At 51.1% G+C, this 14,744-nt stretch overlaps 1 protein-coding gene across 2 annotated transcripts in view; it reads right to left on the minus strand.

The window, feature by feature from the left end:
• dnaja3a (DnaJ heat shock protein family (Hsp40) member A3a) overlaps positions 1 to 12,859 on the minus strand; it is a 44,490-nt gene extending 31,631 nt beyond the window's left edge. For both annotated transcript variants that reach the window (XM_072481384.1, XM_072481383.1), the window contains exons 1-4: positions 12,657 to 12,859; positions 7,158 to 7,288; positions 2,492 to 2,575; positions 1,534 to 1,731 (exon numbers count right to left, since the gene is read on the minus strand). In XM_072481384.1, coding sequence (XP_072337485.1) covers positions 1,534 to 1,731; positions 2,492 to 2,575; positions 7,158 to 7,288; positions 12,657 to 12,834 — 591 coding nt within the window. In that variant the 5' untranslated portion in view covers positions 12,835 to 12,859. The remainder of the gene's footprint in view (positions 1 to 1,533; positions 1,732 to 2,491; positions 2,576 to 7,157; positions 7,289 to 12,656) is intronic.
• Between the last annotated feature and the right edge of the window lie 1,885 nt (positions 12,860 to 14,744).

Here is a 14,744-nt window from a genome sequence, read left to right on the forward strand (position 1 = left end):
TCTACTGAGAAATAGCAAGCAACATCACTGCGTAAAGCCAATGCACAAACATTCCTGAGCTTGACTCTTTAAAGCATCTAAATTTCTTCCACTCTCCTGCCTGAAACCAAATTTCTCATCGCCATAAAACAGAAAATGTCTCTGTGTCTGGCATTGGTTCAATGGCTGTCTCTTTAAATCCAGTCATAATAATTGAGTGGTTTAAGAGCTGGAATCTTGAACCAAACTTAAAAAAAAAATTTAGAGTACTCAATTCTATTTTTTTTCCAATTAAGGGGCAATTTAGCGTGACCAATTCACCTACCCTGCAAATCTTTTTGGGTTGTGGGGGTGAGACCCATGCAGACACGGGAAGAATGTGCAAACTCCACACGGGCAGCAACCCAGGGCCGAGGTCGAATCTGGGACCTCAGTGCCGTGATGTAGCAGTCCTAACCACTACGCCACCGTGCCGCCCGATCTTGAACCAAACTTAACTCATAACTAATACTCCAGTTTCACACAGCAAACTGAAAGGCTTGAAGGAGGGTCCAAACTTCAAACATGATCTGTTAAGATTTCTTCCATTGCGTGTATGACAAGTGAGTTATGTTCAAATGGTATTAAGAGTTAACTGATAAATTGCAGTAAAGAACGAGGTGCTCAGATCTGGGGCCCAGTACAGTATCATAAACTAGTATCAGCTCCCACAGAAGTCAGTCAGTCCATGTTTCGTAGTAATCTTTCAAAATATCTTGAACTGCCCAGAATGTTTTGGTAATTTGTGACCAACTTTTCACTCGACTGCCACTTACCAGAAAGTAACCAAATGAACCAGAGTATTCAGACTATCAGCAGTTGATCTGCAGCCTGGTGGGTTAAAAGCATCGGATGACAGGATAGCACGGTGGTGCAGTGGGTTAGCCCTGTTGCCTCGCGGCGCCGAGGTCCCAGGTTCGATCCCGGCTCTGGGTCACGGTCCGTGTGGAGTTTGCACATTCTCCCCGCGTTTGCGTGGGTTTTGTCCCCACAACCCAAAAGATGTGCAGGGTAGGTGGATTGGTCATGATAAATTGCCCTTTAATTGGGAAAAAATGAATTGGGTACTCTAAATTTATTAATAAAAAAAGTATCTGATGACCTTGTACAGCATGTGGAGTGCAAATAGAGAATAAAATTCTGAGTATTTAAGGCTCAGATAGACAGATCAGGGAATAAAGGGATTTGGAAAACGGGTGGGAAAATAGAGTTACGGTTAAGATCAGCTATGATCATACTGAATGATGGAAGAGACTCGAGGGTCCATATGCTCTACCCCTGATCCTATTTCGTATTATGTTCTGAAGTGAAGTAGAGTGACTCACTCCTCGATGGACTCCCACTCCTGCCTGAGGTCTGTTCCTGATTCTGGATTTAACCTGCACGTTCCACATGTGTAACCACAAATCATTTCTTTCATGGGAGAAAGTTTCAGCATTGAGGCGAATGGTGAGGAGAGCGAGGAATTGTTCTTCCTCTAAGAGTAGCAAATCACTGAAGGGTTAGATCACTCACCTCCTGCTGTTGGTCAAAGATAGTGTTAAAATCTCTGAATCCAGACCCAGTAAACTCCCCAAAGATGCGTTTGAAGAGCTCCTCTGGATCCACTGAAGGGCCCGACTGCCAGTATTGATGGCTCCTCGAAGCTCCTGCATCAAACCCTGCTGTTCCGTACGTGTCATACTGTTTCCTCTTTACTTCATCACTCAGCACCTGCAACCCACAATGAACATTAACCAGAGCCACAAAAGCCATTACCAGAATAGTTAACAAGCTAACTCAAGGAGCGGGACCATCAAGAATCCTGTACTGTTACTGGAGATCAGATACAAGGATTGCCTGTTCCACATAATTTTCACTCTTCCCACATCAGTTTTAACATACCCACGCCACTGAAATCCTTCCGGCAGGATGATGGAAAAACAGAGACATTGTCTAACCAGCACATGGACAGAAGACTTGCCCCACGCTTTTCTCACAATAATAATCGTTATTATTGTCACAAGTAGGCTTACATTAACACTGCAATGAAGTTACTGTGAAAATCCCCTAGTCGCCACATTCCGGGTTTACTGTGGGAGAATTCAGAATGTCCAATTCACATAACAAGCACGTTTTTTGGGATATGTGGGAGGAAACCAGAGCACCCGGAGGAAACCCACACAGATACGGGTAGAACGTGCACTCCGTAGACAGTGACCCAAGCCGGGAATCAAACCTGGGACCCTGGCACTGTGAAGCAACAGTGCTAACCACTGTTCTCCATGCCGCCCCAACCCCAACAGCTCACAGGCACCCACAACCCCTCTCTTTCCCCATACCTCCACAAACAGAGATGTTCTGACTGTGCTGACACCTTCATTTCACCCCCCCCCTCCCCCCACCAAACATGACCAGCCACCAAGGAGCCCAGAAACATTCCCATTTGCACCAGAGAGATTGTTTTATTGGTGTTAGAGGCTGTCATCAATACCTCATAAGCTTCTGCCACCTGGGAAAATTTCTCCTTTGCCTTTGGATCATCCTTGTTTGTGTCTGGGTGGTATTTCTTCGCAAGCTGTATATGCAAGAGCACAAAGTTTGATTAATAATTACAAGCATTAGGAGCTGAAACCCGAAATGCTGGCGCCAATGAGGGCTGCGATTGAGAAGCTAGTGGAGACCCAGAAGGCCCAAGGGGCGGCGATCCGAGAGGTGCGGCAAAAAGCCTCGGAGAACGAGGACGAGATCTTGGGTCTGGCGGTGAAGGTGGAGGCACACGAGGCGCTGCACAAGAGGTGGGCGGAAAGATTTGAGGACCTGGAGAATAGGTCGAGGAGGAAGAATCTTCGGATTCTGGGTCTCCCTGAAGGAGTGGAGGGGCCCGATGCTGGGGCATATGTGAGCACGATGCTCAATTCGCTGATGGGCGCGGGAGCCTTCCCGAGGCCCCTGGAGCTAGATGGGGTGCACCGGGTCCTGGCAAGGAGACACAAGGCCAACGAGCCGCCAAGGGCTGTAGTGGTGAGGTTTCACCGCTTTATGGACAGAAAGTGTGTCTTGAGATGGGCCAAGAAAGAGCGGAGCAGCAGGTGGGAGAACACGGAGATCCGAATCTACCAGGACTGGAGTGCAGAGGTGGCTAAGAGGAGAGCTGGTTTTAATCGGGCTAAGGCGGTGCTCCATCGGAAAGGGGTGAAGTTCGGTATGCTGCAGCCAGCGCGATTGTGGGTCACATTCAAGGATCGGCACCACTATTTTGAAACGCCTGAGGAGGCTTGGAGCTTTATACAGACTGAAAAGTTGGACTCAAATTGAGGGTTTGTTGTTGGGGGGGTGGGGGGGAATGTTTGCTGTATATATGGTTTCAACTACGTGTAGGGAATGTTCCCTTGGTTGGGTGCTGGATGGGGATGGGTGAAGGGATTTGATGGGGAGACTGTGAGAGAGTGTGGGCGTCGGTGTTGGAGGGAGGGGAGGCCCGGGGATGGGGAATTGAGATAAGGCCGCAAAAGGAGCTGCGCCAGAGGGGGTGGGGCCGGCTTAGGAAAGCGCGGGCTTTTTCCCGTGCTAGGGAAGGACGGAGGCGGGGGTCGGAGCGGTACTGGAGAAGAGCGCACACTGACGGCCAGGGAGGATTCCCACACTGGGGGGGGGGGGGGTCGATGGGAAGGCGGGAGAGGCCGGGGTCAGCAGACTTAAGAGCTAGGTATGGATCTAGCGGGGGGGGGGATAGGGTTGCTGCTGCATTGGCCAAAAGGGAACTGGAAATAGGAGAGGTGGTCGGGGCGGGGGTCCGCCGTCTGGGGGACTGGAGGGTGCGAGAGGCGCGGGCACGTGACTGTCCTAGAAAAGGAGATGGCTAGTCGGCAAGGGGGGTGGGTGGTGGTGAGCAGCCCCCCAATCCGGCTGATACCTTGGAATGTGAGGGGCCTGAGTGGGCCGGTTAAGAGGGCCCGAGTGTTCGTGCACTTAAAGGGACTGAAGGCAGACGTGGTCATGCTTCAGGAGACACATTTGAAGGTGGCAGATCAGATCAGGCTGAGAAAGGGATGGGTAGGACAGGTATTCCATTCGGGGCTGGATGCGAAGAACAGAGGGGTTGCAATACTGGTGGGGAAGCGGGTGTCGTTTGAGGCCAAGAATATTGTAGTGGATAACGGAGGTCAATACGTGATGGTGAGTGGTAGGTTGCAGGGATTGCGGGTGGTAATGGTAAACGAATACGCCCTGAACTGGGATGATGCCGGATTTATGAAGCGCATGCTGGGTCGGATTCCGGACCTGGAGGTAGGAAGCTTGATAATGGGGGGGGATTTCAACACGGTGCTGGATCCAGCATTGGATCGCTCTAGGTCCAAGACGGGGAAGAGGCCGGCTGCGGCCAAGGTGCTTAGGGGGTTTATGGACCAGGTGGGGGGAGTGGATCCATGGAGGTTTGCCAGGCCCCTAGTCAGGGAATTCTCATTTTTTCCCCACGTACACAAAGCCTACTCCCTGATAGATTTTTTTGTTTTGAGTAGGGCGCTAATCCCGAAAGTGGAGGGAACGGAGTATTCGGCCATAACCATCTCAGACCATGCCCCGCACTGGGTGGAGCTGGAATTAGGAGAGGAGAGGGATCAGCGCCCGTTGTGGCATCTTAATGTGGGATTATTGGCGGATGAGGTGGTGTGCGGGAGGGTGCATTGAGAGATATTTGGAGACCAATGACAACGGAGAGGTGCAGGTGGGGGTAGTCTGGGAGGCGTTGAAGGCGGTGGTCAGGGGAGAGTTAATCTCCATCAGGGCCCACAGGGAGAAGAGAGAGGGCAGGGAGAGGGAGAGGTTGGTGGGGGAGATCGTAAGGGTGGACAGGAGATATGCAGAGGCCCCCAAGGCTTTTTTTAAACGGGTAGGTAGGAACATCATGGGTTTCGTGTGGGCAAATAAGACCCCGAGGATAAAGAGGGCGTTTCTAGAGCGTAGCAGGGTCAGGGGAGGACTGGCGCTGCCGAATCTGTGCGGCTATTATTGGGCAGCCAACGTGGCGATGATCCGCAAGTGGGTAATAGAGGAAGAGGGGGCGGCGTGGAAGAGGTTGGAGATGGCGTCCTGCAGGGGCACGAGCCTGAGGGCGCTGGTGACGGCACCGCTGCCGCTCTCGCTGACAAGGTACACCACGAGTCCGGTGGTGACGGCAACGTTGAAGATCTGGGGGCAGTGGAGACGGCATAGGGGCAAGGTGGGAACTTCGGTTTGGTCCCCGATTCGGGAGAACCATTGGTTCGTCCCGGGAAGGATGGATGGGGGGTTTCGGAGCTGGCATTGGGCAGGGATTAGAAGAATTGGGGACCTGTTTATAGATGGGACGTTTGCGAGCCTAGGGGCGCTGGAGGAGAAGTTTGGGTTACCCCCGGGAAATGCGTTCAGGTATATGCAAGTGAGGGCGTTTGTGAGGCGGCAGGTGAGGGAATTCCCGTTGCTCCCGGCACAGGGGATTCAGGACAGGGTGATTTCGGGTGTATGGGTCGGAGAGGGCAAGGTTTCGGCGATCTATCAGGAGATGAAAGAAGAGGAGGCGGCCTCGGTAGAGGAGTTAAAGGGCAAGTGGGAGGAGGAGCTTGGGGAGGAGATAGATGAGGGTCTGTGGGCTGATGTCCTGAGTAGGGTTAATTCTTCCTCCTCTTGCGCCAGGCTCAGCCTAATACAATTCAAGGTTATTCACAGAGTGCATATGACAGGGGCGAGGTTGAGTAGGTTCTTTGGGGTGGAGGATAGATGTGGGAGGTGCTCGGGAAGCCCGCGAATCACATCCACATGTTCTGGTCGTGCCCGGCACTGGATGGGTTTCGCGAGGACTATGTCCAAGGTGGTGAAAGTCCAGGTCAAGCCGAGTTGGGGGTTGGCACTATTTGGGGTAACGGACGAGCCGGGAGTGCAGGAGGCGAAAGAGGCCGGTATCCTGGCCTTTGCATCCCTGGTAGCCCGGCGGAGGATCTTGCTATTATGGAAGGACGCAAAGCCTCCCAGTGTGGAAGCCTGGATGAATGACATGGCAGGGTTCATTAAGCTGGAGAGGATAAAGTTTGCCTTGAGAGGGTCTGTGCAGGGGTTAGGCGGTGGCAACCGTTCCTAGTCTATCTCGCGGAGCATTAGGAGGAGGTCAGCAGCAGCAGCCGCCCAAGGGTGGGGGGGGGCTCTTTCGAGGGGGGTGCTTGGGTGGGTGGGGGCTTCCCCAAGGGTACCTTGAATGTCATATGGGGGGGTTGCTATATACGGGGGAAACCCAATGTATAAGTTTTGTATTATGTTCGATTGTTGTGTTTGTGTTCTTGTTTCTTTTTGTTATGGGGGGGGGGGGGGGGTTTGTTAAAATTTTGTTGGAAAATCTGAATAAACATATTTTAAAAAAAATAATAATAATTACAAGCATTCACAACAAGCCCAGTCTCTCCTCCACAGGGCTTCACTGGGACAAATTGTACACTGATTCAAATGTGTTTGCAGTTTAATCCTTTGTAATTTTTTCTTTCAATTCTCCGGGATACATCAGACAGCAACTGCTGCAGACTTGACACAGTAGCGGCAGGTTTCCATTTTTAAAAATAAATTTAGAGTACTCAATTAATTTTTTCCAATTAAGAAGCTATTTAGCGTGGCCAATCCACCTGCACTGCACAGTTTTGGGTTGTGGGGACGAAACCCACCAAACACGGGGAGAATGTGCAAACTCCACACGGACAGTGACCCAGAGCCGGGATCGAACCTGGAACCTCGGCGCCGTGAGGCAGCAGGGCTAACCCACTGTGCCACCGTGCTGCCCAACGGCAGGTTTCCATGATGCTCTCCACAGTGGAACAACCCAATTCTTTATTCAGATTCATAAATCAAAAGTGGCCACTTGGCATTCCTGTTTAATGAAACTGTGGACTGGCAAAATTAGCTTCTCCACAAAAGGAGAGAAGGGAAAGAATCGAAAAAAATTAAATTTACCAAACAGGTTTCCATCACACAGCTGGATTTGATGGCCAGGATGTGGAAGTTGAAAAGATTATGCTGGCTGATTGTTTGGTATAACTAAAAAGGTAACACATTTGTCATTCTCACTGGCTGCCTGATCAAATTAAGTAATTGAAATTAACTTTCAGTCTGGTTTAAATGGGACACTCTTCTCATACCTGGTAATAGGCCTTCTTTATCTCCCTCTGCGTTGAGTTCCGTGGGACACCCAGCACCTCGTAATAATCAGTCTTGGCTAAACTAGAAGACGAATGAAATGTAGCAACACTCAAAGGATGTGGTGCAGAGCCTTGGGCAGATGGGGAAAAACAATTAGGAAAAGCGCCCACAACCTCCTGCAATAAATTATAATACAAACTATTTCACTTCCCTACATCAAGGAATGACCCTCACGCCCGCTCTGACCAGCAGAAGTTACATTAAGTCGTCAACACTCCAGAGTGAGTACCAGAATACTAGCGTTGTTCGGTTTAATCATTTCCTTTCCATACCCCCTCCTCCAACATGCTCTGTGAGTAGTTTCTGGCAGTGCTGATCCTGCCTAGTCCATGGGTGTGGGGAAGCACAGATCAATCATGGCCTGGGAAGAGGCAGGGAGAGGGATGACCAAACATTGACTGACTGGGGAGCTGACCGTGCAAAGCCAAGGAAGGGGAGGGGACACTGACCATTTGCAGTGTGGGAAGGGTCACAGACTGTGCCTAGCCTAAGAAGGGGGGAAGGGGCACTGGGTCAAGGAAGGGGAACATTGACCATGCCCAATCTGGGAAGAGGAGATCACTGACCTTGCTTGGCCAGGGAACATTTTTCCTCAAAAGTAGGTGGAAGTAGGTCTTTGAATATTTTTTTTTTATAAATGTTTTATTGAAATTTTTTTCCCAAACAACAATTTTTCCCCTCTTACAAAGCAAACACAACAATAACAATACAGAAATTTTAAACAATACACAAGTAACAAAACCCCTTTATCTTTGACCTAAACTAAATCCCCCCCCTCCCCCTGGGTTGCTGCTGCTGGTCATCTGTCTTCCCTCTAACGTTCCCCTAGGTAGTCGAGAAATGGCTGCCACCGCCTGGTGAACCCTTGAGCCGATCCTCTCAGGGCAAACTTTATCTGCTCCAGTTTAATGAACCCCGCCATATCATTTACCCAGGCCTCCAGTCCGGGGGGTTTCGCCTCCTTCCACATGAGTAGGATCCTGCGCCGGGCTACTAGGGACGCAAAGGCCACAACGTCGGCCTCTTTCGCCTCCTGCACTCCCGGCTCTTCCGCAACTCCAAATAGAGCTAACCCCCAGCCTGGTTTGACCCGGGCCTTCACCACCCGCGAAATCACTCCCGTCACTCCCTTCCAATACCCTTCCAGTGCCGGGCATGCCCAAAACATATGTGCGTGGTTTGCCGGGCTCCCGCCACACCTCCCACATTTGTCCTCCACTCCAAAGAACCTGCTCAATCTTGCTCCCGTTATGTGTGCTCTATGTAGCACCTTAAATTGAATCAGGCTAAGCCTGGCGCATGAGGAAGAGGAATTTACCCTGCTTAGGGCATCAGCCCACATACCCTCCTCTATCTCCTCCCCTAGTTCTTCTTCCCACTTTCCTTTTAGTTCGCCCACTGACTCCTCCCCCTCTTCCCTCATCTCTCGGTAAATCTCTGACACCTTGCCCTCTCCGACCCACACCCCTGAAAGCACCCTGTCCTGTATCCCCTGTGTCGGGAGCAACAGAAATTCCCTCACCTGCTGTCTAGTAAATGCCCTCACCTGCATATATCTCAAGAAATTTCCCCGGGGCAACTTATACTTTTCCTCCAATGCTCCCAAGCTCGCAAAAGTCCCATCTATAAATAAATCTCCCACCCTCCTAATTCCCAACTGGAACCAGCTCTGAAATCCTCCATCCATTCTTCCTGGGGCGAACCTATGGTTGTTCCTGATTGGGGACCCCACCAGGGCTCCCCGCACCCCTCTCTGTCGCCTCCACTGTCCCCAGATATTCAATGTTGCCGCCACCACCGGGTTCGTGGTAAACTTTTTAGGTGAGATCGGTAGCGGCGCCGTCACCAGCGCCTCTAAACTCGTCCCTTTACAGGACTTTCTCTCCAGTCTTTCCCACGCCGCTCCCTCACCCTCCATCATCCATTTACGTATCATTGCCACATTGGCGGCCCAATAGTAATCGCCCAAGTTCGGTAGTGCCAATCCTCCTCTGTCCCTACTACGCTGAAGGAACCCCCTCCTTACTCTCGGAACTTTCCCAGCCCACACGAAGCTTGTGATGCTCCTGTCTATTTTATTAAAAAAGGTCTTAGTGATTAGTATAGGGAGACATTGAAATACAAATAAGAACCTCGGGAGGACCATCATCTTAATTGCTTGCACCCTGCCCGCCAGCGATAGAGGCTGCATGTCCCACCTCTTGAAGTCCTCCTCCATTTGTTCTACCAACCGTGTCAGATTAAGTCTGTGCAAGGTTCCCCAGCTCCTAGCGATCTGAATCCCCAGGTATCGGAAGTTTCTTTCCACTTTCCTTAGAGGCAAGCCTTCTATCTCTCTACTCTGGTCCCCTGGATGTATCACAAATAATTCACTCTTCCCCATGTTTAGCCTATACCCCGAGAAATCCCCGAACCCCCTCAAAATTCGCATAACCTCTATCATTCCCCCCGCTGGGTCCGACACGTATAACAATAGGTCATCCGCATATAACGAGACTCGGTGTTCTTCTCCCCCTCTAATCACCCCTCTCCATTTCCTGGAGTCTCTCAACGCCATGGCCAGAGGTTCAATTGCCAACGCGAACAACAATGGAGACAGCGGGCATCCCTGTCTTGTTCCCCTATATAGTCGGAAATACTCCGATCTATGTCGACCTGTAACTACGCTTGCCGTTGGAGCCCCATAAAGAAGTCTAACCCAGCTAATAAACCCGTTCCCAAACCCAAACCTCCTTAACACTTCCCATAAATACTCCCACTCCACCCTATCAAATGCCTTCTCTGCGTCCATTGCCGTCACTATCTCTGCCTCCCCCTCCACTGGGGGCATTATTATCACCCCTAATAGTCGTCGCACGTTAACATTCAGTTGTCTCCCTTTTACGAACCCTGTCTGGTCTTCGTGCACCACCCCCGGGACACAGTCCTCTATCCTCGATGCCAGTACCTTTGCCAACAATTTGGCGTCCACGTTCAACAATGAAATGGGTCTATAGGACCCGCACTGCAACGGATCTTTATCCCTCTTCAAAATTAACGATATCGTCGCCTCCGACATCGTCGGGGGTAGAGTCCCCCCTTTCCTGGCCTCATTGAACGTCCTCACCATCAACGGGGCCAACAAGTCCACATATTTTCTGTAATACTCCACCGGGAACCCGTCTGGTCCTGGGGCCTTCCCTGCTTGCATGCTTCCCAGTCCCTTAATAACCTCGTCCACCCCAATCGGTGCCCCCAGGCCTACCACCCCCCGCTCCTCCACTTTCGGGAACCTCAATTGGTCCAGGAACTGCCGCATCCCCTCCTCTCCCTCTGGGGGTTGAGACCTATACAGTTCCTCATAGAAGGTCTTGAACACCTCATTTATCTTTCCTGCCCTTCGCACCGTGGTCTTTGAATATTTTTAATGCAAAGATAGATAGTTTCTTGATAAGCAAGGGGTGAAAGGCTATCGGGCGTAGGCAAGAATGTGGAGTTGAGGTTATGTTTGGACCATGGCCTGTCTGGCAAGGGGCAGGCATTGATCATGTCCTGTCAACCAAGAAGGGGGCAGGCACTAAACGTGCCCCATTCGTCAATGCAGTAGGTACTGACTGTGCCCTATCAGCCAAGAGGGGTGCAGGTACTGACTGTGCACCATCTGTCAAGGGGTATGAGCACTGACTGCCCTGTCTGGCAGCAGGGGGACAGGCACCGACGATGTCCCATCTGGCAACAGGGGGCAGGCACTGACCATGCCCAGTCTGGGAAGGGAGCAGACACAGACCATGCCCAGTCTGGTAAGGTAGCAGACACAGACCATGCCCAGTCTGGGAAGGTAGCAGGCACAGACCATGTCCAGTCTGGGAAGGTAGCAGGCACAGACCATGTCCAGTCTGGGAAGGTAGCAGGCACAGACCATGTCCAGTCTGGGAAGGTAGCAGGCACAGACCATGTCCAGTCTGGGAAGGTAGCAGGCACAGACCACGTCCAGTCTGGGAAGGTAGCGGGCACAGACCATGTCCAGTCTGGGAAGGGGCAGACACTGACTATGCCCAGTCTGGGAAGGAAGTGGGCACAAATCATGCCCAGTCTGGGAAGGGGGTGGGCACAAATCATGCCCAGTCTGGGAAGGAGGTAGACACAAATCATGCTCAGTCTGGGAAGGGGGTAGACACAGACCATGCCCAGTCTGGGAAGGGGGTAGACACAGACCATGCCCAGTCTGGGAAGGGGGTAGACACAGACCATGCCCAGTCTGGGAAGGGGGTAGACACAGACCATGCCCAGTCTGGGAAGGGGGTAGACACAGACCATGCCCAGTCTGGGAAGGGGGTAGACACAGACCATGCCCAGTCTGGGAAGGGGGTAGACACAGACCATGCCCAGTCTGAGAAGGGGGTAGACACAGACCATGCCCAGTCTGGGAAGGGGGTAGACACAGACCATGCCCAGTCTGGGAAGGGGGTAGACACAGACCATGTCCAGTCTGGGAAGGGGGTAGACACAGACCATGCCCAGTCTGGGAAGGGGGTAGACACAGACCATGCCCAGTCTGGGAAGGGGGTAGACATAGACCATGCCCAGTCTGGGAAGGGGGTAGACATAGACCATGCCCAGTCTGGGAAGGGGGTAGACACAGACCATGCCCAGTCTGGGAAGGGGGTAGACACAGACCATGCCCAGTCTGGGAAGGGGGTAGACACAGACCATGCCCAGTCTGGGAAGGGGGTAGACACAGACCATGCCCAGTCTGGGAAGGGGGTAGACACAGACCATGCCCAGTCTGGGAAGGGGGTAGACACAGACCATGCCCAGTCTGGGAAGGGGGTAGACACAGACCATGCCCAGTCTGGGAAGGGGGTAGACACAGACCATGCCCAGTCTGGGAAGGGGGTAGACACAGACCATGCCCAGTCTGGGAAGGGGGTAGACACAGACCATGCCCAGTCTGGGAAGGGGGTAGACACAGACCATGCCCAGTCTGGGAAGGGGGTAGACACAGACCATGCCCAGTCTGGGAAGGGGGTAGACACAGACCATGCCCAGTCTGGGAAAGGGTGGGCACTGACCATGCCCAGTCTGGGAAAAGGTGGGCACTGACCATGCCCAGTCTGGGGAAAGGTGGGCACTGACCATGCCCAGTCTGGGAAAAGGTGGGCACTGACCATGCCCAGTCTGGGAAAGGGTGGGCACTGACCATGCCCAGACAGGGATGGGGGCGGGCACAGACCATGCGCAGTCTGGGAGGGGGCGGGCACAGACCATGCCCAGTCTGGGAAGGGGGCGGGCATAGACCATGCCGAGTCTAGGATGGGGAACACTGACCGTGCCGAGCTCAGAAAGGTTGTGAGCTTTGACCGTGCCCGGCATGAGGGCACGAGGTTCTGAGCGGAGCTGCTGATAGCGTCCAATAGTTAACAGGCCAATCTCCCTCCCGCCGGGCCCATTCGCCTTACCAGGCAGCCGCAGTCTGAGGCCTCGGCCCAGACCACCGGCCGGCAACAGTCCAGAGCCCTTCCCAAAGACGGTACATAGGCCTCGGCTGCCGAGTATCCGCACTGTCCCGGCCCAGACTGCGGCTGTCGGGCTCCAGGTCACGGACACCAGACGCGAGCAACACCGACCAGTCGCCATCTTAGCGCCTGCGCAGACCGACCCCCCTTCCGTCACTGCGTTGGCGCACAGACGCATCCGTGAGCACACGCTGCGCCTGCGCAACAAGCTCCGCAGCCTGGAATTAGGCAGAGGCCTGCATGCAGCTGGCATAGCAGAGATGTAACACATATTCAGAAGTATGAGGTGCAAAGTGGGTTGTAGACACATCTCATTTCTTTGGGTGGGGAGAGTGAAGTGCATAATGTTCCTTAATTAGAAAAAATGAATTGGGTACTCTAAATTTTCTTTTAAATCTGGTCATTATCATATTGTTCTGCTGAAATTTGCATCAGTGCTTCCTACTTTACATCACGAAGTCTTACAACACCGGGTTAAAGTCCAACAGGTTTGTTTCGATGTCACTAGCTTTCGGAGCGCTGCTCCTTCCTCACAGCAGCGCTCCGAAAGCTAGTGACATCGAAACAAACCTGTTGGACTTTAACCTGGTGTTGTAAGACTTCGTACTGTGCTCACCCCAGTCCAACGCTGGCATCTCCACATCATACTTTACATCAGTGACTGCACTTCACATAAACCTCATTGGCTGTAAAGCACTTTGGAACATCCCGTAAAGAAACGTAGTGTTAAATTTTGAGGTGCATGTCCTCTTAGCAAATGCGTTGGCCATATCATTTCTAAATCTTCTATTACGTTTTCCTGTGTGTTAATCATTTGAATCCTCGAGCATAAATAACACTATTCTTTTTAAGTTAAATATATTGGTGCCGGGAGGCATTTTATTTTGGATCATGTGGTATTTTGAATGATTAGTCTTTAGCATAGCTAGCTTTTCATTATGCCAGTTTGATTAGTTCATTCGAAACTATTAAAAACATGAATTACAGAAAATTTTACTTCTGACTGGGGGATGGTATGGAGCGGAGAAACCACTTTTTAAAAATTTATATTTATAACTTAGACTTGGATGTACAGGGCACAATTCCAAAATTTGCAGATGATGGAAGACTTGGAAATATTGTGAATTGTGAGGAGGATAATGATAGACTTCGAGAGCATAAGACAGGCTGGTGGATTGGGCAGACACATGACAAGTTAAATTTAATACATAGAAGTGTTACCTTTTAATCAGAAGAACAAGAAGAGGTGACAAAATAAAGGGTACAATTCTAAAGGAAATGCAGGAGCAGTGGGACCTGGGTGTATATGTGAATCCTTGAGGGTGACGGGGTAAGTTGAGAAAGCAGCTAATAAATTATACTGAATTCTGGGTTGTATAAATAGGGGCACCGAAGCAAATAAGTCATAAAACACTAGTTCAGCCTCAATGGAAAGGATGCGAAGGTTTTAGTAAGGGTGCAGAAAAAAATAGAAGAATGGTTCTGAGGATGAGCAACTCAGTTGAGTGGATAAATTGGCAACACTGGGGTTGTTCCTCGTGAAAGTTGAGAGAAGATTTGTTAGACATGTTCAAAATCATGAGGGGGTCTGAATAGCGTAAATGGGGAGGAACTATTCCCATTGGTAGAAGGTTGAGAACTGCAAGGTAATTAAGAAACGAACCAGAGGTGACTTAAGGGAAAGCTTTTTTATGCAACAAGTGGTTAGGATTTGGAATGCACTGCCTTAGTGCGTGATGGGGACGGATTCAATTGCAGTTTTCAAAAAGGAACTGGATAATTATCTCAAGAGAAAAGATTTTATTGGGCTACAGGGAAAAAGTCAAGAAGTGGAACTAGCTGAGTTGCTGCTGCAGGGACGGACATAAACACAATGTGCTGAATGGCCTCCGTCTGTGCTGTAACCAATCAATGGTTCTAGTACAGATACATTCAAGGAACTTGATAAACGCAAGAGAAAGACAGAAGCTGAAGGTTAGCCTGGTAGTGTGATCAAGAAGAATGGAAGGAGGCATGTGCGGAACATAAACA

Source organism: Scyliorhinus torazame, chromosome 17 (genome assembly GCF_047496885.1).
Source record: "Scyliorhinus torazame isolate Kashiwa2021f chromosome 17, sScyTor2.1, whole genome shotgun sequence".
Lineage (NCBI taxonomy): Eukaryota > Metazoa > Chordata > Chondrichthyes > Carcharhiniformes > Scyliorhinidae > Scyliorhinus > Scyliorhinus torazame.